This window comes from Microtus pennsylvanicus, chromosome 10 (genome assembly GCF_037038515.1).
Source record: "Microtus pennsylvanicus isolate mMicPen1 chromosome 10, mMicPen1.hap1, whole genome shotgun sequence".
Taxonomy (NCBI): Eukaryota; Metazoa; Chordata; class Mammalia; order Rodentia; family Cricetidae; genus Microtus; species Microtus pennsylvanicus.
In genome coordinates, this window is record NC_134588.1 from 100,119,326 (window position 1) to 100,144,501 (window position 25,176).

Below are 25,176 nucleotides of genomic sequence, written 5' to 3' on the forward strand. Positions count from 1 at the left end.
AACACTGCCTACAATAACTCAGGCATCTAGCGATCCTTCACCAGCACAACTCAAAGAAGGGAGACACACAAACTCTACTACCAAAAGCAATAAGAATAACCGGAGTAAACAACTACTGGTCATTAATATCACTTAATATTAATGGTCTCAATTCACCTATAAAAAGGCACAGGCTAAGAGATTGGATACGAAAACAGGATCCAACATTCTGCTGCTTACAAGAAACACATCTCAACACAAAGACAGGCATCTACTCAGAGTAAAAGGTTGGGGAAAGATTTTTCAAGCAAATGGTCCTAAGAAAAAAGCAGGTGTGGCCATACTAATTTCTAACAAAATTGACATCAACCTAAATTCAATCAGAGGAGATCGAGATGGACATTTTATACTCATAACAGGAACAATTCATCAGGATGAAGTCTCAATCCTGAATATCTACGCCCCTAATATAAAAGCACCCACTTATGTAAAAGAAATATTACTAAAACTCAAGGCAGACATCAAACCACACACACTAGTAGTAGGAGACTTCAACACACCTCTCTCTCCAAGGGACAAGTCAATCAGACAGAAACCTAATAAGAGAATTATTGGAGGTAATGAAGCAAATGGACTTAACAGACATCTATAAAACACTCCACCCAAATAGGAAAGAATATACCTTCTTCTCTGCAGCACATGGAACCTTCTCGAAAATTGACCACATACTCGGTAACAAAGGAAACCTCCACAGATACAAAAAAATATTAGTAACCACCTGTGTCTTATCAGATCACCACGGATTAAAGTTAGAATGCAACAACAACACTACCCCCAGAAAGCCGACAAACTCATGGAAACTGAACAGTCAACTACTGAACCACATCTGGGTCAAGGAAGAAATTAAGAAAGAAATCAGAGTCTTCCTTGAAATTAGTGGAAATAAAGAGACAACATCCTCAAACCTATGGGACACAATGAAAGTAGTGCTAAGAGGAAAGTTCATAGCACTGAGTGCCCACTTAAAGAAAATGGAGAAAGCATACATTGGGGACTTAACAGCACACCTGAAAGCTCTTAAAAAAAAGAAGCAGACATGCCCAGGAGGAGTAGAAGACTGGAAATAATCAAACTGAGGGCAGAAATCAACAAAATAGAAACACAGAAAACAATCCAACGAATCAATGAAGCAAAAGTTGGTTCTTGGAGAAAATCAACAAAATCGGAAAAACCCTTTTTCAAACTAATTAAACAACAGAGAGAGAACACGCAAATAAATAAGATCAGAAATGAAAAGGGGGACATAACCACAGACACAGAGGAAATTCAGAGAATCATTAGATCTTACTACAAAAGCCTGAATGCCACAAAACTGGAAAATGCAAAAGAAATGGACTTTTTTTAGATAAGTAACATATACCAAAGTTAAACCAAGACCAGGTGAACAATCTAAATAGACCTGTTAGTCGCGAAGAATTAGAAACTGTTATTAACAAGCTCCCTTCCAAAAAAAGCCCAGGACCAGATGGTTTCAATGCAGAATTCTACCAGAACTTCCAAGAAGAGCTAATACCTATACTCCTTAATGTATTTCACAATATAGAAACAGAAGAGTTATTGCCAAATTCCTTTTATGAAGCTACAGTTACCCTGATACCAAAACCACACAAAGACCCAACCAAGAAAGAGAATTACAGGCCAATCTCACTCATGAACATCGACGCAAAAGTTCTCAATAAAATACTAGCAACCGAATCGAAGAATACATTAGAAAAATTATCCATTATGATCAAGTATGCTTCATCCCAGTGATGCAGGGCTGGTTCAACATATGCAAATTTATCAATGTAATCCATCATATAAATAAACTGAAAGAAAAAAATCCATATGATCATTTCATTAGATGCTGAAAAAGCATTTGACAAAATTCAACACCCCTTTATGATAAAGGTCTTGGAGAGATTAGGGATACAAGGATCATACCTAAATATAATAAAAACTATTTACAGCAAGCCGACAGCCAACATTAAATTAAACGGAGAAAAACTCAAAGCCATCCCACTAAAATCAGGAACACGACAAGGATGTCCACTCTCTCCATACCTCTTCAATATAGTGCTTGAAGTTCTAGCAATAGCAATAAAACAACATAAGGGGATCAAGGGGATTCGTATTGGCACTGAAGAAGTTAAACTTTCGTTATTTGCAGATGATATGATAGTATACATAAGCGACCCCAAAAGCTCTACCAAAGAACTCCTACAGCTGATAAACACCTTTAGTAATGTGGCAGGATACAAGATCAACTCCAAAAAATCAGTTGCCTTCCTATACACTAAGGATAAGGAAGCAGAGAGGGAAATCAGAGAAGCATCACTTTTCACGATAGCCACAAATAGCATAAAATATCTTGGGGTAACTCTGACCAAGGAAGTGAAAAATCTATTTGACAAGAACTTTAAGTCTTTGAAGGAAGAAATTTAAGAGGACACCAGAAAATGGAAGGATCTCCCTTGCTCTTGGATTGGGAAGATCAACATAGTAAAACTGGCAATTGTACCAAAAGCAATCTATAGATTCAATGCAATCCCCATCAAAATCCCATCAAAATTATTCACAGATCTGGAGAAGACAATAACCAACTTTATATGGAAAAACAAAAAACCCAGGATAGCCAAAACAATCTTATACAATAAAGGATCTTCTGGAGGCATTACCATCCCTGACTTCAAACTCTATGACAGAGCTACAGTTTTGAAAACAGCTTGGTATTGGCATAAAAACAGAGAAGTCGACCAATGGAATCGAATAGAAGACCCTGACTTTAACCCACAAACCTATGAACACCTCATTTTCGATAAAGGAGCTAAAAGTATACAATGGAAAAAAGAGAACATCTTCAACAAATTGTGCTGCCAAAACTGGATGTCAACCTGTAGAAGAATGAAAATAGATCCATATCTATCACCATGCACAAAACTCAAGTCCAAATGGATTAAAGACCTCAATATCAGTCTGAACACACTGAACCTGATAGAAGAGAAAGTGGGAAGTACTCTACAATACATGGGCACAGGAGACCACTTCCTACGTATAACCCCAGCAGCACAGACATTAAGGGTATTAATGAATAAATGGGACCTCCTGAGACTGAGAAGCTTCTGTAAAGCAAAGGACACTGTCACTAAGACACAAAGGCAACCCACTGACTGGGAGAACATCTTCACCAACCCCGCAACTGACAAAGGTCTGATCTCCAAAATATATAAAAAACTCAAGAAACTAGACCATAAAAGGCTAATCAACCCAATTATAAAATGGGGCATTGAGCTGAACAGAGAATTCTCAACAGAAGAACTTCAAATGGCCAAAAGACACTTAAGGTCATGCTCAACTTCCTTAGCGATCAGGGAAATGCAAATCAAGACAACTTTAAGATACCATCTTACACCTGTCAGAATGGCTAAAATCAAAAACACCAATGATAGCCTTTGCTGGAGAGGTTGTGGAGAAAGGGGTACACTCATCCATTGCTGGTGGGAATACAAACTTGTGCAACCACTTTGGAAAGCAGTGTGGTGGTTTCTCAGGAAATTCGGGATCAACTTACCCCTGGACCCAGCAATACCACTCTTGGGAATATACCCAAGAGATGCCCTAATATACAACAAAAGTATATGCTCAACTATGTTTATAGCAGCATTGTTTGTAATAGCCAGATCCTGGAAACAACCTAGATGCCCTTCAATGGAAGAATGGATAAAGAAAGTATGGAATATATACATATTAGAGTACTACTCAGCAGTAAAAAACAATGACTTCTCGAATTTTGCATGCAAATGGATGGAAATAGAAAACACTATCCTGAGTGAGGTAAGCCAGACCCAAAAAGAGGAACATAGGATGTACTCACTCATATTTGGTTTCTAGCCATAAATAAAGGGCATTGAGCCTATAATTCGTGATCCTAGAGAAGCTACATAAGAAGGTGAACCCAAAGAAAAACATATAGTCATCCTCCTGGATATTAACTTCATCAGGCGATGAAAGGAGACAGAGACAGAGTCCCACATTGGAGCACCGGACTGAAATCTCAAGGTCCAAATCAGGAGCAGAAGGAGAGAGAGCACAAGCAAGGAACTCAGGACCGGGAGGGGTGCACCCACACACTGAGACAATGGGGATGTTCTATGGGGAACTCACCAAGGCCAGCTGGCCTGGGTCTCAAAAGCATGGGATAAATCCGGACTCGCTGATCATAGTGGACAATGAGGACTACTGAGAACTCAAGAACAATGGCAATGGGATTTTGATCCTACTGCACATACTGGCTTTGTGGGAGCCTAGGCTGTTTGGATGTTCACCTTACTAGACCTGGAAGGAGGTGGGAGGTCCTTGGTTGGACTCCCCACAGGACAGGGAACCATGGTCTGTTCTTTGGGCTGATGAGAGAGGGGGAGTTAATTGGGGAAGGGGGAGGGATATGGGAGGCAGTGGTGGGGAAGAAACAGAAATCTTTAATAAATAAATAATAAAAAAAGAAACAAGAACAAAGACAGCCTGGTTATTATCAGCTGACATGCCTTTCTTGCTAGGATGGATTGGTAATCAAAGTTGATGATTAATTACTTGTACCCATTTCTGCCCTCAGCTTCCTCACATAAAAACTACTGATAAGCCTCAAGGAATGCACCTGAGGATTTAAAGTAGAGATGACCGATTTTCATATATAAAAGTTTAAATTTGAGATTCTCAAGATTTTTATAAGTTTACTTTTTAAGATAAATAATAAAGTGATTGCTCCTTTCTTTGAACTACAAAATGCAGCCTGCTAGTAAAAGAACTGGCTGAGAAAAACATCTTACTTATACAACACTCTCCTAATCCATAACAAGTTGCTTGAACATGAATCTATGTGGGTTCTTGGAGATAATTTGTTTTTCACCTATATTATGTAAAATGTTTAATCATGTAAAGGATATGAAAAGCGTGTTGCTTTTTGCTTGTATTCATTGCAATCATTAACTTAAAAATAGACTGGAACCACACTGTACTTTTTATCCTGTTTGAAAGATATTGCTGGGGTATAATAGTTATGAGGAAAAAATCAAGTTAGAAGGAAGGCACCTAGAGAGACAGAAAGGATACATCTGAATAGAGGTAAGAAAAGAAATAAAGGGGCTGGAGAGATGGCTCAGTGGTTAAGAGCACTGACTGCTCTTCCAGAGGATCCGGTTTCAATTCCCAGCAACCACATGGCAGCTCACAACTGTCTGAATATCCACTTCCAGGGGATCTGACACTTCTCACCAATGCACATAAAATTTAAAAAAAAAAAGAAAAGAAAAAAAATAAAGAAGAAAGGAGATGATAAAGAAACCCTAAAGCTGTGTGTGTTTTCCCTTTTTCTCTGGCCCAAGAGAGTTAAGTTTTACTCCCTCAGGTAGAACAGTCAAATTGAGTGATTAGTTCACCGACTTACATTCCCCCCGAATCTCCAAATTGCATTCCCCCCAAAACTCCAAACTACTGAAGGCTGGCCCTCACGGTAGCAATATCTCAGGTTTTGCTTGTGTGTGTGTGTGTGTGTGTGTGCCTGTGTCTGCGCGTGCATGTGCCCTCCTATTGATTTCTGGCCTACACAACAAAGATCTGTCCCCTGTGATGTTTCTCTGGGTTGAGGTTATTCTCCAGTGAAAGAATTAGCTGCAGCTATTTGAGATCTTTTCCCACATCCTGGATTCCCCCATCTCTTACCTCCTTGTTTTATCTGTATAGCAGGAACTGTGAGTGTGAGAGCCTGTGCCAGTCTCCAGGAGATCATGATTCCTCTTGGCCTCCATTCATACTCACAAACACAGTGTGGGCAACTTCTGATCTCCTGCAGGTCCTGCAGCTGTTGGACCATTTGGATCTTGCATCTGTTTTGGAAGTGGCTCCTCTGTTAGTTTTTTATGGGGGATTTTAGAAACATAATTTGATTTTGACTTTTAAACCAGTCAGGGAGTTTCTGTCTCTTGAGAAGGAAATCAAGATGGTTTGTGTCCTTGATATCATACCTTAAGTTATATTTATAGTCACTGTTCCTTTTGTCAATAGTTTTGATATTTCCCCTTTGTCCAGATTCCTGTTTTTCAAATTTGTCTCTTTAGGCAGGACCAGATAGTTCTAGGTGTACTCATCTCTTATTCCCATCCGATGCCATCAACCTCCATGTATTGGAATTGCCTTTTTCTGTTTGTCTATGAGTTCTCCATCTTTCTGAATACAGTGGTTCATCACAGAGTATGTGTGAGGATGAGTGAGGCTCTGGGTTCAGTCCACAGCTCCTTGCTGATGGACATCTCCTAAAGTATACTCTGTTTTTCTATCCTCCCTATTTCAGATTTAATACCGTGATGTTTTCCATTCTGCTCCTCTTCCTGCTAAAGTGAGACATCATTTTCACGAGGCTGATATCTGCATAGCATGACGGGTGTCATCATAAGTGTGCCGCTCAGTGTCGTCACATACTGTATAGTGTTGTCCAGCCACCACCGTCCGCTTCCAGCATCTCTTACAAAATTCCACATTACCCGCCCCTTTCTAGCCATGGCAACCTCTTCTAAGAATCTGCTCATTCTAAGTACCTTGGATATCTGGAGTCATAAATATTGCTGCTTTTATCTTGCATATTCCACTTATAGTAATATCTTTAAGGCTCGTCCATGTTGAAGTGTGTATGAGAATTTCACTCCCTTTCAAGGCTAAATGGTGCTCTGATGTCTGTTGCAGGACACTGCTCCCCCACTCACCTGTGGCTCTCTTCCCTGTGGACTATGGCTAGAATGCAGCTGTGCACACTGGTTTGGAACATCTGCTTGAGCTTCTCATTTCAGTTCTTTGACATGTATACTTAGAATTTCTGGGTCATATAATTCCATAGTTAATATTTGGGGAACATCTTTACAGTGTATGGCACCTACATTTGGAGATCAGAGAACAACCTTGGATGTTTTTCCCGAGGTGCCTTCCACCTTTTTGTGTGAGACAGGATCTTTTACTGACCTGGAATCTTAACCCATTGGCCTGGCTAGTTAGCCTGCAAGTGTCCAGGGGGCTCTTGCCTCCTGTCTTGACACCACTGAGCATATACATGTGTTGTAGCCGTGCCTGGCTTCTTATGTGGGTTCTGGAAACTCAAACTCAGGTCCTTATACCTGCGAGGCAAACGCTTTACCGACTGAGTCGCCATCCCAGCCTTTCCCACACTGACAATTGTCTCACTTGTTTTTCCTTTTTTCCTTCCTCCCTTCCTCCCTCCCTCTTTCTTTCTTTTCTTTCTTCCTCTCTTGCTTGCTAAGTTACAGGAATTCTTTACATATTCTCATATATTAAACATTAAAATATGTGATTTCAAAAATAAAATGTCCTCCAATTTCTTAATCTAGAGAAAGGAAGATCTTTTCTAGAAAGATATCGAATGATGACGAAGAATTTATTAATCCAAGCTTACCTCCTCCTTCTGTTCAAAACTCAGAACCCAAACCAGACACTGATGTTAATGTGGTAAGATGCACCTTAGAAACATTAACATAAATTTTGATATAAGATGGATAGCAAGTTTCTGAATTAAAAACTCAATAATTGTTTGTTACACACACGCACACATGCACACACATGTGCATTCTTCTATCATTGTAAAAAGCTGGAATAATGCTTATCCCAAATTTTCCACTGTTGTTAATTCATATTTTACTTATTTGCTATTTGACATGTAAATATAGTTATAATTTATAGTACTACGTAAACTCTATTATCACAATGTAAATGCCCTACTATATTTTGTTCTTGTCTTGTGGGCATATTTGCTAAATTAGATTTTAAACAGAGGGAAAGTGGAGATGGACTTGAAAAGAACATATGCACCAATATTTGAAGTAAACCTATATTTGAGAATTCTCTCTTCGGATGAGTCTCCAGAGGACTCTGAAGAGAAGGCTCAGAAGTCTGACCAGACCCTTGACGAGTCTCTGACCTGTGATGATGACGAACTCTTGGAAAGCAGACGAAGTTATGTGAGAACGTCAAGTGAAGAGCTGCTCTTGAAGTACAATCAGCCAAGCAAGTTTGGTTCCCTCCTCCGACGGATCCTTTCCGGTAAGACTGAAAGAAGCACACTGGCAGCTGGAAATAATAACTGAAAGAAAAAAAATAAGTTTGCACCTTGCTAGTTTGTATAGTGTGATGTTCACACATGCAAAGTGAACAATGATAGAACATGAATCTCAGCCTGTGGCACATGTGAATGAGAATATCCTTTTCACCTTGAAACATGTAGAATTTCTCAACCAGGGGCTTCTGGGCCCTCCTTATCAGGATGAGTTCACCTGGAATGGCATCCAAGCATGCAGACTCCTGAGCAGCAGTGCCACTCAGTGGTAGAGTGTTTACCTAGCACAAGTGAGGCCCTGATTTATCTCCCAAATCCACAGAAAAGGAAAAGAACACACTCTAGGGCTCTGTATGAGAGCTCCTTTCTTGGTATCAGAGTCTAGGGGCCGCTGATGAAATACCACTTTCAGCCGGTCTCTAGAATTGACTCTCAGGATATTTAGAAAATACTAATGTATGTTAAGTTGTTGTCTAGCATTTTAAAATATTAAGAAGTTTTTACTTTCTCTTTCTCTGATAGACACAGGACTCCAGACTGAGTCTGAGCGAGGGCACTTCTATAATAAGTAAGCATGAGACATTTTTATAAGTAGCTGTATTTTGTTGGGTACTGTATTCAATTGAATATATGTTTATTTATTGTTTTCTCTCAGATTTTCTGAATTCCCAACAAACCTCTTTATACATCCCAACAGACTGGATTTTTCAACACAATTCCAAAATGTGATAGCAACTATTGAAAAATATATAAGTAAGTATTTGAAAGGCTTAGTGCCGTCTTTGGCAATGCTTTTTAAATTATTATCCAATATTCTTAGTTAGCGATATATAAGGCAGATATAAATAAGACACCATGTATTCCAGTGTTTAGGATCAAGCAATGTTAATTTAGAATTATTTGAAGGTGTATGTGTGTGTGTGTGTGTGTGCATGTGCATATCACAGTATTGGTCAGAATTCTTTAAAGGAACAACTGATAGAATGAGTTTGTATGTGTATACATACATGTATATTTATATATACATGTATATGTACATATACATATCTGTGCATATATATACACACACGTGTGTGTATGGATTTGTTAGACTGGCTTACAGGCTTTAGTCTGGGTAATCTAACAGTGGCTGGCTCCCAGTGGTAGTTGTTCAGTCCATGAGACTGGATGTCACAGTCAGCCTAGTTGGTTGGTGGAGTCCCAGGGAAATCCTAGAGAGCTGCTAGTCTTCAGTCTATGCTGGGATCCCATAGAAGACATTCTAATACCAGTGAAGAAATGCCTTGGGAACAGGCTAGATGAATCTGACACGAGAGTGGGGGCAAGCAGGCTTAAAGCAAAAGCTTCTTTTTTTCATGTCCTTTTATGTGGGCTGCCACTAGGAGGTTTGGCCTAGATTTAGGGTGGGTCTTCCCATCTCAAATAATCCATTCAAGCAAATGTCTCACAGGTGTGTCTAGCTACTTGGCTTGTAGTAGATTACAGACTATAGATGTAGTCAAACTGACCATCAAGATTAGCCTGCAAGCCTGTAAAGAGAAAGTATGTTGGGCAAGCAACCTAAGGCTCGAGTTATTTGAATTTTATTTCATAGCATTGCAAAGATCTTGTTTCTACCTTGAATACATTTTAAATGGTTATTTTCAGCTGTATGTATAATCTGAGATTACATGGCAGTGACTTCATTGGTCAAAGAGTTTCTTCATTTCTCACAATAAGTTTTAGGAACAAATTGGACTATTAGGAGCCTTGGCAACTCTTCTGTCATTTGCTGTAGTTTGCTAAGTTCATGTGCTATAGATCTGCCCCACTGCCTTCTAGTTTTTAGCACTGCACACTCGTTTCTGCCCAGGAATTTATCACCTGGAATTAACTACTTCTCTATGGAAATTAGAGGCATGTATTAATGATTCTTAAATTTAAGGGAGGGAGATTAATTATGAAGAAGTAGGTCCTCTGTCAATGTTTCTGTAGATAGATTCCTTTTGCCGCTTAGATATTCTTTATTTATTTATTTCTTCCCTTCTTTCTTTAATTTTTGGTCTCTGTTTCTTGAGTTAAAACATCTGACCACTTCCATGTTTTCCCTCAATATAAAATGTTTTTGCCATTTGATTTTTTAAAAATTTTCATTATAAAATAACTTGAGGCTTCTATGAAAATCATAAGCAGAGTAGAGCATTCCTGCATGCTCTACCCATGCTGTGACCATCAAAACTGCACAAGCAGCTGTACAGCAGCACTAATGAAGTGACATAGGTCAGCTGCTTTGCTGATGTCAGCTTTCTGGTCCAGGATCTGGAGTCCACAGCTGTGCTTTGCATTTGTGTCTCTTGAGTCTTCCAGTCTGTGATAGTTCCCTTTCTTGTCTTTTGTGATCTTAAGGAATTTTTTTTAATGTACTAGTTAGTTTTCCCATAAGTATACATCAGTTTGGTTTGTCTACTACTGTCGCATGATAAGTTTTGAGGTGTTGCAATTTGAGGCAGGGATGTTGTGATAGTTTGCTATCCTTTTATTGTCTCAGGTCTTTAGACATGTCCAACATGCAGTTGCACATTGTGTTACTAGTAATGCTAACACAAGTACTTGTCTAAGGTGATACTTGGGAAAGTCAGAAGATAATACAAATATGTTTCTGCTGATAAACGTGCCCGTTGATTGTAGCATTCATCGGTGGAAAATCCTGCACCCGTCAACCAGTTCTCCCTAAAAGGAGTTTCTCTTCCTCTAATTCTTCACACTTTTATCACTCAGGATTCTTATATAAGGAACAGTTGCTCCTCCTCTGTTTACGTATCTGTGGTATATGTTTAGTTGTATTTGAACTCTTAGATTATTGTATTTTCAGTATAGAAAGATTAATTTATATTTATATATATATGGATATTTATTCTTATTTACATTTATTTATGTGGTGTATGACGCTTTCTTGTTTTTCCTAACCTTTGCCAATGTTGCATTGTCAGCCTTTAAGAAGTTCCTTTATCTTCAAGAGTGAGGTAGTAACACCACATTTTGGTGATTTCTGTTTCACTAGGACTTGGTGGATGGCTCATATTTCCTTACCCCAGTAATCCATCTCTATGTTTCATCAAATGTTTACTCACTGCTGTGTGAGAGGGGTCTCTTAAGTGTGCTAGGTCAAATCTATTAGCAGCTGTAAGATTTGTAAGATGTTGTGATGGTGGAAATGCTAACTTTTCAATGCTTTGTTCCAGCCACAATCGTTCCTCTTCACCAAGACCCTCGCCTGTCTACCATTATTGAATTGGTTTCGGTTCCAGATTTATCTAATGAGTCAGAAAGTATAGTCAAATATAAGAAGCACATTCGATGGCCAGATTACCATATCCTTTTTGAAACTGATGCTGACTATCAAAACAAAGTAAGTTTTGAGATTGTATGTCTTGGCAGTACCCCACTGAAATTACTATATGAACATGATGTATGGAAAACATCAGAGCATGCTAATTCATGGCAATGGGAGACTCATCCCAGTGACTCTACACTTGACTTCCCATGGCCTTTGATCTCTACTTACCACAGGTTTCCAAACCTCCACTGTGGAAATGAGTTTTCTTCCCTACGGTTCTTTTATAACATTGGCTTGCCAGTATGTTGGCTTGCCATTCCCCAGCCCTTCCCTTACCACATAACTATATATTTTTGTCCAAACTGACAGTAGAATATAACTATCTCAGCTTGTGTATGGATTCTGTCCTGTCCAAAACAACTGTCTTAAGAACTAGATGAAGTCATAAATACATAGGATTGGCTTTGTCTGTGACTATGTTAAGAGCAGACCCTTAAAGCTCAGGTGACACATAATGAAATAGATGTCTTGTCTCTGTAATATATAGTTCAGTTCACTCCTTGATTACAAAGTTAAATATCTGAGTAGCTTTGCATAAAAGTCAAGTGTTAATTATCTACATTGCTTGGTCTTGTTTCCAACATATTTCAATATTTACTCCCAGCTCTAAACAGAATGAGTTGTACAAAGACCATTACCTAACAGAAACAACCAGCTTGCCAAACTGTACATTTACACTCCTATGTTAAAAGTTTGAGTAACCTTTTCATTCCCAGACTGTGAGTGCTGACTAGTGTATCGTTTTCATTCACAGATTGTGAGTCTGCTGACCATTATTGGTAATTCAATGGTCCTGGTTACCAATTACAGCTGCAGTTTTCTAAAGTATTGTTACATGGTAGAAAAGGCCAAAGTCATGAGTATGAAACTGCCATTTATGGGGATCTTGACATCAACAGAGTTTAAAAGTATAATACATAAGTTCAGAAGCTACCTAAAACATATTGTGACCATGGATATTGAGATGCGCCTTGGAATTTTTTGTGTGAAAAGTTTGGATTATCAATTAGCATGCTTACCATATGTTGATAACATCATAGAAATGAGCTACGACCTGTTACGTTATGCAATTGAGCAAAAAAACACAAATCTATTGGAAGTAAGTCTTTAAACCTTTCCTTTTTCATAAGATTTTGGATTAGATCAAAGATTTTGGATTGGATCATAACTGTAAAACACACACTCAAAAAATACACAGAAGTATTATCCTTGGAAAATCTGAAAGTAGTGTGATTACATCCGCTTTTGTTTTAATCTTTGTCTTTGTGTATGTGCATTCATGTGTGTGAATGTGACTTGCATGTGTGCTGTGGTATGTGTGTGGAGGGCAGAGGACAACTTTGGGTGCTAGCTTCTCTTCCTCATTGTTTGAGATTGTGTCTCTTGTTTGTATGGCATAAACCAGGCTCTTGGGCTTCTGGGAATTCTCCTGTCTCCAGTTGATCTGGCCCTAGGAACCCTGGGATTAGAGACACACATGCTACTGTGTCTGATTTTACATAGTTTATAGAGAGCCAAACTTGAGTCTTCCCACCGCATAGCAAGTGCTTACCCGGCACTTCCTTGAGAACTTTCTTGAAAACGTATTTCCTTGAGAACTTTCTGTGACATTGAAAGTATATCCCATGTCACTCTTCATCTCCACTTTGATCTTTTTAACATGCATCACTATCTGGCATTATGTTAGATGTTAGCTTGTTCATCCTCCTCTCAGAACATAAGCTCCACCATTCTATGGAGTATCTGCAGTAAATCTTGGAACGCTAATGCAATTTCAGTGTGTATTAGGGCTATCTTTGGGGGCAGTTCTCTTATGGGACAAATTTTCTAAGACCACTGTCATTTGAAGCTTCTATTAAAAAAACTATGAGTATGACATGTAAACATGAGAGCACCCTAAATTTAAGTTTCTAGGACAAATATGGATCCTAGTATACTAACCATTGTCTGTACTAACATTCTCAGTAATACCCTAGACCTGTTTAAAGACTGGAAGTTATATAGCAACTTCATTTTTCCTTTAGTTAGCCAGACAGACCACCAATACTTTTTTTTCACCTTTTAAAGTATTTCTTTTATTATTATTTATTTATTTATTAAAGATTTCTGCCTCCTCCCCGCCACCGCCTCCCATTTCCCTCCCCCTCCCCCAATCAAGTCCCCCTCCCTCGTCAGCCAGAAGAGCAATCAGGGTTCCCTGCCCTGTGGGAAGTCCAAGGACCACCCACCTCCATCCAGGTCTAGTAAGGTGAGCATCCAAACTGCCTAGGCTCCCACAAAGCCAGTATGTGCGGTAGGATCAAAAACCCATTGCCATTGTTCTTGAGTTCTCAGTAGTCCTCATTGTCCACTATGTTCAGCGAGACTGGATTTATCCCATGCTTTTGAGACCCAGGCCAGCTGGCCTTGGTGAGTTCCCCATAGAACATCCCCATTGTCTCAGTGTGTGGGTGCACCCCTCCTGGTCCTGAGTTCCTTGCTCGTGCTCTCTCTCCTTCTGCTCCTGATTTGGACCTTGAGATTTCAGTCCGGTGCTCCAATGTGGGTCTCTGTCTCTGTCTCCTTTCATCGCCTGATGAAGGTTAATATTCAGGAGGATGCCTACCACCAATACTTCTTAAACCTAAAGTTAATGCTAACCTTTGACTATGCCTCTGCAATATAACGGTGAAAAGACAGCACCATTCTTGCACATACGGAGTCTAATGTAGCATAAAATCTCATCAGAACCATCTAACAGAGCCTGGGTAGACAAGGAATAATTTTCAAAAAGAATGCTAATTACTAAGGGAGAAGTAGCAGAGGTATGAAAGCATTGTGTTGACAGGCAGAATAGTGCGGGCAAATGTTAATTTAACTAGATTTAGTTACACATGACCCCCTACCCCCACCACCAAAAGAAATGAACCTGTGGCTTATACAAGTTAGAACTAATTTCCCTGTCAGATAGTAGTTCACAGAGAGACAACCTAGGGCTACTATTAGAGACCACATAGTCATTGAGAATTCTGGCTGCTTTGGGCTCACTGTGTCTCCCCTAAGCCCTCCTCATATTACATCACATGCCTTTTCTCAGCAGCAGGGCAGAAGAAGGCAACATGCCTGTTATGGGTCTAGAAGTTGGGTAGTAAAATGTCTTCATATAGAGTTCCTTCCTAAGAGCTCCCCCATACCATCTTCTATTTAAACATAATTTTTCATTACTTAAAAAGAATATTTTATTAAATTCTTCAAGAATTTCTGACAATGTATTTTGAGCATATTCATTTCCTTCCCTGATTCCTCCCAGAGCCACTCCCACATCCTACCCGCCCAAATGTGTGCTCTCTTTCTCTCTCTTTCTGAAACCCATCAAATCCAGTCTGTGCCAGCCAACTACTCTTGGGTCCGGCGCCTGCTCTACAGTGTAGTTGAGTTACCAGGGGTCAAATTGAAAAACTCTAGGACAACTCTGAGGCCATTCCTGAGGCCTCTCAGCCTTAGTGCTTCCCCCTTCCCTGGAAACTTAACAACTTCCCGTGCACGTACTGGAATGTTGGAAATTTTCCGTCTCACTGTGGCCTTGTGGATGTTCTCCAGACAGAACTCAGTTATTGGAATTGGGGAAAGATAACCCTTAGAGGTTGACTCCGTTCCTCGGTCTCGGTCAGGGGATATTGACTCAGTTCCTTGGATATGGTTAGGATAACTCACAGGTGTTTCTCCCTTACCCCACCTGATCTAGCAACCACTCTCTAGCCATGGCTGAGACCAATCATTGCTAGTAGCCCTTTGAATCAGCCAATAGTTAGAAAAACAACCCCAGACTCCCCGCTTGTTTCTGTGGCTTTTTACTTTAAAAGTAGCCTGTACCAGCTATTTGGGGTCTTTTGGCTTCTCAAATGCTGAAAGACCCTGTCATGACAGAATTAAAATTCTCATACTTTTACATCAACTGCAGTGTGAGAGTGTTTTCTTGGGGTGACTCCTCCTCAGTGATTGGACTACAGGGTCCAACAATACCATTGAAGAAAACTACCTCTCTCTCTCCCGGAAGCTATCAAATGCTAATAGCTTCCTGGCTGGGGTTGGGACTTCATGTCCATCTCCCCTCTCCAGTCTGGAGTTGTGTCTAGCTTGAGCCTTGAGGGTCTGTGCATGCTGCAATCATTGTGCACAGGTGCAGCTTCCCTGCTGTGTCCAGAAAACACTATTTCCGAAAGGTCATCCGCCAACTCTGTCCCCTCTTCTCTGAAAATCCCTGACCTTGGGAGGGGGAAGATTGTGCACAGATGTCCCCTTTAGGACTGGGCATTGCACGGTTTCTTGTTCTCTGCACCTTGACCAGCTGCTGGTCTCTGTGCTAATTGCTGTCTATTGGGAGAAGAAGCTTCTCTGTTGCGGGTTGACTCATGATTCTGTAAGTATGTGATCTTAGACTAATTTGAGGTGCAGTTCCTTGTCTGACGAGTAGAGAAAACAACATCTAATATACAAACACAGTCTCTCAATACAATGGGACCATAGCCTGGGGAATCTGGACTGTGCATGGTCAAAATGGCTGTGTTCTACTCACAATCCAGCCTCGCTCTTGACATCTGCATCACACTTACTTAAAGTTGTCCATAGAGTCTTTCTCATGTCTTATTTATTTTGCCTGTGAAATATATTCAAGCACTTTCTGCTAATTGTAGAAAGATTTGACTGTGTCAGTGTTCTAGCATTTAGCAAACACTTAGAATTATGTGAAGTTTGTATGTGATTGGTTTCTGAAATTACATCTATAGAAGTCAGAATTCCAAGATAAAGCCAAAATTTTCTAAAATAGTGAATTTATTACATTCTTACCATTGGGGTGTTAATAATTTCAGACCTTAGATTCATCACTGCGCCAGCTGGCTTGTAAGCCTGTAAAAGTAGAGGAATTTGTGGACCATTTTAATTCTTTGGAAGAAATCACTTCGAGTGTTTCTGAATTAGAAAGAGACATTTCCACAATTTCTCAGCTGTATTCTGTTGTGAGGCATTACCAGATCGATATTTCTGAAGAGCAGAAGGCCATCTACAGAATCCTTTTCATGAAGTTTAATCATCTAAAAACAGCTATGAAGTTAATTGCCACAAATAAAGAGGCCACCCTAAATAAATTCAGGAACAGTTTGGAAACACATATTATTGGCCTACGAGTAGATGTCAGAAACCTAAAGGATAAAGTAAGTGCTTTTTGTTATCATTAAAATTCTTATCTTAGTAACACTCTGCATTTAGATTTTTGCTCTCTAAGGAATCATTGCTCAATAACTTAATCCAGATATATTTGCCCAGTGTGGTATTGAATGAGAAATGTCCCCCTTTTGAACACTTGGTCCCGAGGTGGTGGGTAATGATTGGGGAGATTAAGAAGGTGTGGCATGGTCAGAAGAAATACGTTACGGGGGGTGGACCTTCAGAGTGAAATCATGATGTACTTCCAGCTTGCCTTCTCAGCCTCCTGCTCGAGCTCGAGGGAGTGAGCTCTCAGCTCTCTGCTCTGGCCACCATGCCTGATGCTTGCCGGCATTGCTCCCTGCTGCAATGGAGCTTTAGCCAGAACTCTTCCCTAAGCTGCCCTGGTCACAGTGTTTAATCACAGCAGCAGAAAGCCGCTAACACACCCTGGTATTCACAAGTAGAAATCTGATGGATTGTGAAGTTGAATGGGACATGATATCACACATCTCTTTTTTGGTAACCTCTACCAGGAATATAGCCTTTTCTTGATCTATGAACGAATGTGATTTCCAGGACACCAAAGTCCTTCAACAACTGCAGAAAAGGGGGCAACATGAAATAAGCTTTCCTAAACTTGGTCTAGGCTTTTGGGTCAAATGATAATATTCCAATTTCATTCATTTTATCATGTCAAAAAGTAGGTCATTTACTAAAAATGTTGCCAGTAAGACATATCTGTGTTCTGAGCTGTCTGGCCTCTTTGAGTGTTTTTCCTGTCGGTTGTAGATAAGAAGTCCCATCCTGCTGTGTGGCAGTACTCCAGTACCAAAAGCCAAAGACCTGGTCAAGTCTCTCACAGCGGAAGCGGCAAACTTGACTAACAAGGTGAAGACCTACGCAAGCTACCAGGACTATTACGACGACTCCCAATCCCACATGCACTCCCTCAACATGGAAGAGATCACACAGATTGTGTTGACTGAGATCTCTGACATCGAGTGTGACCTGATGCTGAGGAAACTCTTATGGGACGCCCAAGAAGAGTGGGGCACCCTGTTCTGGGAGTGGAGGGGCTGCACTCTCCAAAGCATAGATATGGACTTAGTGAGGACCAACGTTTCCAAGTGGCTGCATATAATCATCGTCCTGGAAAAAGGTAGTACATGGCCCCACAGCTTCCTACCCACCGCAGGCAAAACGGTCAGTCTTCCTTTGGCCTTCCCTCAGAAGCTGGCCATCAGACACCTGCAGAGACAGACAGAGAAATCTAGGTAGAAGTCCTGTACTAAAGCAAGACACAGTTTAGAGCCTTGGGTAGTGGGTGGGATAACCACAGGTGGTTACAAATAGTCTTGTAGCCTTTAAGGCCCAGCACTCGGGAGGCAGAGCCAGCTCGATCTCTGTGAGTTTGAGGCCAGTCTGGTCTACAGAGCAGATGCCAGGACAGCCAGGACTGTTATACAGAGAAACCCTGTCTCAAATACACACACAAATACACACACACACACACTGGTTTCATGGGTAGAACTTCAGATGTTTCAGAATCAGTTTTGACTCCCAGGGTTTGCGGGTTTCAGATGTTTTTATGCTAAAATCCTGCCAGCGGAATCTTTTCCTGAATTCTACATATGGCACTTATAGTATCCTTTGGGCAGTGGGGAAAACACCTAAAGTAACTCTGTGACATTTGCCAGTGCTAGTCATCACGTTTGAGATGGCACCTGCACAGAAACACTGTACCGTGACAGGGTTCTCTCTGTTCAGCCTGGACAAGCTTGCCTTCATTTTCTGTTAAGACTCCTTTGTCACTCACTACTCCTCAAGCTAGGAACCCTTCTCTAGAAGAGCCACTGAAACGCTTTATTTTGCTTGCTGATAAATTGTACAACCTACGTCTGTAGCCCTACCACAGAGTGTGTGCTTTGGAGGATGGGACCCTGTGTTTGATCCCCAGCAGCACAAAGGAGGAAGTGTATATACTATATTACAAATGAATGTCACTGTCACCATGGGGCTGTGTGGTACACCCCTACAATCCCAGCATTTAGGAGACTGAGGCGGGAGGCTTACAAATTCAAGAGCACACTGAATTACATGATAAGGTTCTGTCCCAGAGAAACACCATCTCAGCAAGCAAGCAAACAAACAAAAATCCACGTGTGTGTGTGTGTGTGTGTTATAATGTTTAGCAAAAAAAAAAAAGACATTGCAAAGCATAGCCTCAGAGCTCTCAAATAACACAAGTGTGCGTACTCTCAATATTTGTCATATGCTTCAAAAAACAAGGTACTAAGCAACAAGTAGACAGCACCTTGTCTTTTTCTTAAACATATTTTGTTTCTATTTTTAATTTAATTAAATATAATTCCATCATTTCCCCCTCTCATATTCCCCCTTTAATCTCTCTCAAATTTGTGGCCTCTTTTTCCATGACTATTATTGTTACATATATAAATACGACCAGCTAGTGTTCCTTGTATATACATAATTCCAGGACTGACCACTGGGTATAAAATCACCAACTTGGGAGCTCATCCCCAGGGAAGACTAATTCTTTCTCTCAGAATTCCTTAAGTTGCCTATAGGTCATTGTCTAGCAGGAGGCCCCATGAGATTTCCTCTTCCATGTTAGCACGTCTGACGTGTGTGTGTGTGTGTGTGTGTGTGTGTGTGTACATATGCATATTCTTGTCAGTGAAAAGTTTGGGAAGCCTTGTGCCAGGTGCCATCCAGGCACCTAATTTCCCAAGACAACTTGGGTCTGTTAGGCTTGGGGATTAGTCATTTATACCGACAATTATTTTCCTATATTTTAATCCTTAGTCGATGTTATGGATGTTTGGCATCAGAACTTCATTGTTCTATAATGAAGATTAACAAGTGATAGAACAGTATTATGTTGATTAGCAAGTTTCAAAGAAAAATTCTCAGTTTGTTTGGTGAAAAAGATATGAACATATTATTAGTCTACCAATTCGCTGGTATTTGCAGGTTTACCTAAAAATGACATGGTAGCACACCTCAAGCAGTCAGTGCTGGACTTCAACCAAGAGCTTCCAATCCTCACAGCGCTGGGAAACCCTTGTCTCAAGCAACGTCACTGGGAGGCTCTGCGGGAGATCACCGGAAAGGCAAAGGCAGTTTCCCTCGATAAAAATCTCTCAGTAGAGAAACTTCTAGCACTCAAGGTACATAAAAATAGTTGACAAGAACACATTGAATCATGAGGGATGAGTTTTAATTATTGGCAAGGGACCCTACAAGGAACATACATTAGGAAATGGGGAAGGGGGCAGGGTGTCTGGGACAACAGGGAGTTGGCGACAGGATGTTCTGTTTAGTGGGTGGGTGGGGTCTTTGGTTTCAGCTTTATTCCTGAGATGATAGGAACACAGTATCCCTGCCTTTCATATGCAACAAATGCCAGTCTTTAACATGCTAGTTCTTATAAAGATTGTATTTTATAAGACAAGAAATATCAAATGCACTGTGCCTCATTTTATACGTAGTGAAAATATATTAAGAACATACTAGGATAACTTTACCAATAAAATTCTAATTAGCAACAGTTTGCTATCCCTCAAGGCTCTGTTATATAGGGCAGTGGATACGGCTTAGTTTGTAGAGAGCCTTTCTACCTTCAGGAACCCTATGTTCTAATCCTAGGGTCACATAAACCACCCTGGCTATGGTGTGTGCCCACAATCTTAGCATTCAGGAGGTGGAGGCAGTCATTTTTAAATACATATCCTACTTGAGACCAGCCTGGTCTATATGAAATCCTTTTGCAAAAACTAACAAAACAAATAAAAATATATTATATATGTATATATATATAATTTTGAGTTTTAATAGTTTAAAAAGTTTCTATTTTCTTGGCTAGCCTGTAAGAACCTCCATTTATGTTTCATTTTTGATAATAATGTAATCAAAACCAGCGTATTATGCCTATAATTTTGTTGTAAGGAGAAACATGGGAAATACTTTGAAAGAATTTAGAAGGTAGAGTCTTTAAGAACCCTAATTAGTTTAAAACTAAACTGTTTTAAATCTCTAGACATAGTCTTAGCCTTCCTCCTGAGCTCAAGACACACCTTCCTGTCCAAGTTTCCATTCATGTGCATAAGCTCTGTTCAAAAACTTAACATGCCTCTCGTTGCCCACCTCTCCAAGTCTCTCATCTGCCCTCCCTGCCTTGGTTCAGTTATTGACAGCCCCATCCTTCCAACTTCTTATGTGAAATCACATTTGCATTCTCCTGGTAACCATTCTGCATCCTACTTAAATCTCCCATCATCCCATGCCTTTCCTTCCAGAGCCTCCTGGCTGATCTGTGCACTACAGAGGACTAAGGGTTAGTGCCGGCAGCTGAGCTCATACAAAGCAGCTGCTGAGCATCTAGGCCATGTCAAAGATTTTCATTGAGACGTCTTGACTAATTGGAACTACTCCTGCACCAAGCCAGGTTAAGAATGTGAATTTGACAAAATAAGAGCAGCAGCATAGAATACAAGTCAGAATGAACTGCCCTTTCAGGGTGGCAGCTGGGGGACTGCATGAAACAGTGTCCCGTGATGCCCCAGTATACAACTTCTGAGCCATCCTTGACTTTGTGATGGGATAGGGAGTTTAAAAAGGAAGGCTGGTACAGATTTTAGAGGGTCCAACTTAGTGAACATAAACAGGAGGGGGTAAGGTTTGCAGACGACATAGTGGCCACAGAACCCCACATCTCTTTAAGTTATAATGGCAGAGCCCAATGAGGAGGCAATCGTGTGGTAAACACCAGTGAACTCCTGAGAGGTTCAAGGGAGAAGTGGTCAGCCTTTATCCGTGTACCAGTCTGTGTGAGCTGAATAAGAGATGTTAAAAAGCAAGCCTCTTTCACAGTGCTGCTGGTTAAGGCCAGAAACACTCAAGGTCCATCCGGGCCCTTGGTGTCATCTTTGGCAACCTGCAACAAATGGTGACAGCTGACCACTGTGCTACATGAGCAAGCAAAGAGGGTAAGCCTCTTTCTTTAGCACCGTGGAGATTATATATAGGAGTAGTGGTAGATTCAGTTTCCTGATAAGGTATAAAAACAGTAATCCCAGATAGTTCATCCTAAAGGTAGAGACTGAGAAGTTCTTTGAATCTCTAGTATTGTGACTGAATCTAAAGTTTTTCTACCAGGATCTTATGGGAACTTGCAATCAGTGCACATGGGAAAAGGCTTGAATATATCTTACCAATGCATATAAAACAAAACCAGCAGCAGCAAAAGATAAAAACACCCTTAGTCCTTGGTAGATCTAGCAAAGAACAAGAAGCTATAGAAATCTGGGTTTATCAGGTTGCCTTGTCTTGTGTGTTCTCTAAGAAATGTAGGATATGTAAAAGCTTGCTGCCAAGTAGCAGAAGCATAGGCGCTAGTGTGAAGGAAACGGCGCCGCCCGCCCATACATGAGGCCCATGCAGACTCTGCGCTCAGCCTGAGAGGTGATGAAGTAGACGTTCTGGTTGAGCACGAAGCATGTGAGTTGGCCCCAGTGCGTCAACAGAGAGAGAGAGCTGTGTCCCGACACGGGCCCGGAGTCTCCAGATGGAACACCAACCTCCCCAGCGTCGGACCTGCGGATCTGAGTTCGCGCACCCTTCAAGACACGGCTTTAAATCTCCAGTTTAGAATCTTTGGGAATTGTTTGCTCCTCTAGATATTAAATGATTTCTTCATTTCAGATGTTTCCGTATGAAAAGGAAATAAATGAAATATCGGTCTCGGCAACGAACGAAGCCGCACTGGAGAAAATGTTGTTTAAGGTCATTGAGGTCTGGAACAATTCTCCCCTGCATTTGATTTTCCATCACACAGAGAGTTCCTCCATCCTCATCATCGCCTCCATCGATGACACGATCATTCAGCTGGAAGACTCCCAGGCCATCCTCGCCACAATCAAAGGATCTTCCTATCTGACGCCAATTAAGGTAAATGCTGTGGCAAAGATTTGGGAGTGTTTTCATTTCCTTCAGTCTACCAGGTGGACTTTGCTTTCTGCAAACCCATATTTGGTATCAATTATATGAATTTTTCATATGTTTATATAGAAGAGGGAATGTTTAATAATGTGAACACTAAAAGTAATTTTTCAGAAATGCTCATTAATTATTCACAAGGAAATATCAAGTTGAGTTTGGATGGGCAAAATAAATTTAGATTATGTATGTATAATCATATAAATATATCCACAAAATATGACTTTTACCAGTTTCTTGTAACTAGTAGTCCTTTGTCTAATAACTAAAACTAATTTTCAAACTAAGAAACTTAATCAGATATGTATTGATAAACTCTTCAATGACAAAATTAAGATAATTAGTATATGGATATGCACCTCCATACAAATAGAGAGACTCACAGAGAAGTCTAAGCAAACAGAATTCATATTTGTAAATATGCAGACATTTAAAGAAATGTGTGATTTAGGTGGGCCTTAGAGAGAAAACAATGTATTTCAAGAAGAAAATAAATAAAATGGATTATACTGTCAAAAGCCACATAGTAAAATAAAAATTACAATTAAGAGAAAAATAACAGAAAAAACAAGATTCACAAAAAATGAGACACAAGAAGTATAATTTTAAATTTTTAACTTTTGAAATGAGCAGCAAGAACAGAATCACACATCCAGCCTGAATACAATTGGATAAAGCCTTGTGGAAATGCATGGTGCAATAAATGCCTTTATTAAAATAAAAATTAAGGAGTTATAAATTGGGCATGTTTGAAAAGCCAAAATGGAAGCCATGCGGGAAGACTGCTTTTTTTCACTTTTTTAAATTGATTTTTGTTGAGCTCTACATTTTTCTCTGCTCCTCTCCCTGTCTCTCCCCTCCCCTTCTACCCTCTCCCAAGGTCCCTATGCTCCCAATTTTCTCATATCTTATCTTTTTCTACTTCTCGTGTAGATTAGAGTCCTCATTGTTGTCTAGATTCTCTAGGATTGTGATTTGTAGGCTGGTTTTCTTTGATTTATGTTTTAAAACCACTTATGAGTGAGTACATATGATAATTGTCTTTCTGGGTCTGGGTTACCTCACTCAATATGATGTTTTCTAGCTCCATCCATTTGCCTGCAAATTTTAAGATGTCATTATTTTTGTGCTGTGTAGTACTCCATGGTATAAATGTAACACATTTTTCTTATCCATTCTTCAGTCGAGGGGCATTTAGGTTGTTTCCAGGTTCTGGCTATGACAAAAAATGCTGCTATGAACATAGTTGAGCACATGCCATCATGGTACAATTGAGCATCCTTTGGGTATATACCCAAAAGTGGTATTGCTGGGTTCTAAGGTAGGTTGCTTCCTAATTTTCTGAGAAATCACCCATTCTTTAGGCTTCCATTTTGTCTTATTGACTGTGTCCTTTGTTTTACAGAAGTTTCTCAGTTTCAGGAGGTCCCATTTACTAATTGTTTCTCTCAGTGTTTGTGCTACTGGGGTTATATTTAGGAAGTGGCCTCCTGTGCCAATGCATTTAAGTGTTCTTCCCACTTTCTCTTCTATGAGGTTCAGTGTGGTTGATTTTATATTGAGGTCTTTGATCCATTTGGACTTGAGTTTTGTGCATGGTAATAGATGCAGATCTATTTTCATTCTTCTACATGTTGAAATCCAGTTATGCCAGCACCATTTGTTGAATATGCTTTTTTTCCATTTGATATTTTTTTGCTTCTTTGTCAAAAACAAGGTGTTTGTAGGTGTGTGGATTGATATGTGGGTTTTTGATTCTGTTCCATTGGTCCTCCTGTCTGTTTTTATGCCAATACCAGGTTGTTTTTAGTATCGTAGCTCTGTTAGTAGAGTTTGAAGTCAGGGATTGTGATGCCTCCAGAAGTTCCTTTATTGTACAGGATTGTTTTGGCTATCTTGGGTTTTTGACTTTTTCATATGAAGTTGAGTACCATTCTTTCAAGGTCTGTGAAGAATTTTACTAGGATTTGATGGGCATTGCATTGAATCTGTAGATTGCTTTTGGTAAGATTGCCATTTTTATGTTAATTCTACCTACCCAAGAGCATGGGAGATCTTTCCATTTTCTAGTGCATTCTTGAAATTTCTTTCTTCAAAGACTTAAAGTTATTGTCATACAGGTCTTCCAGTTGTTTGATTAGAGTTACTCCAAGATATTTTATGCTGTTTGTGGCTATTGTGAAAGGTGATGTTTCTCTGATTTTCTTCTCAGCCCACTTATCATCTGTGTAAAGGAGGGCTATTGATTCTTTTTGAGTTAATCTTGTATCCTGCTAATGAAGGTGTTTATGAGTTTAGAAGTTCCTTGGTAGAATTTTGGGGTCCCTTATGTAAACTATCATAACATCAGCAAATAGTGAGAGTTTGACTTCTTCTTTTCCTATTTGTATCCCCTTGATCTCCTTTTTGTTGTCTTATTGCTCTAGCTAGAACCTCAAGTACTATATTGAATAGATATGGAAAG

At 40.0% G+C, this 25,176-nt stretch overlaps 1 protein-coding gene across 1 annotated transcript in view; it reads left to right on the top strand.

The window, feature by feature from the left end:
• Dnah14 (dynein axonemal heavy chain 14) overlaps nucleotides 1-25,176 on the top strand; it is a 243,864-nt gene that overhangs the window by 31,362 nt on the left and 187,326 nt on the right. The window contains exons 12-21 of the mRNA XM_075987370.1: nucleotides 7,410-7,527; nucleotides 7,839-8,118; nucleotides 8,654-8,699; nucleotides 8,787-8,884; nucleotides 11,353-11,519; nucleotides 12,262-12,606; nucleotides 16,358-16,699; nucleotides 17,484-17,853; nucleotides 19,689-19,885; nucleotides 22,419-22,664. Of these exons, the coding sequence (XP_075843485.1) occupies nucleotides 7,410-7,527; nucleotides 7,839-8,118; nucleotides 8,654-8,699; nucleotides 8,787-8,884; nucleotides 11,353-11,519; nucleotides 12,262-12,606; nucleotides 16,358-16,699; nucleotides 17,484-17,853; nucleotides 19,689-19,885; nucleotides 22,419-22,664 (2,209 nt within the window). The remainder of the gene's footprint in view (nucleotides 1-7,409; nucleotides 7,528-7,838; nucleotides 8,119-8,653; nucleotides 8,700-8,786; nucleotides 8,885-11,352; nucleotides 11,520-12,261; nucleotides 12,607-16,357; nucleotides 16,700-17,483; nucleotides 17,854-19,688; nucleotides 19,886-22,418; nucleotides 22,665-25,176) is intronic.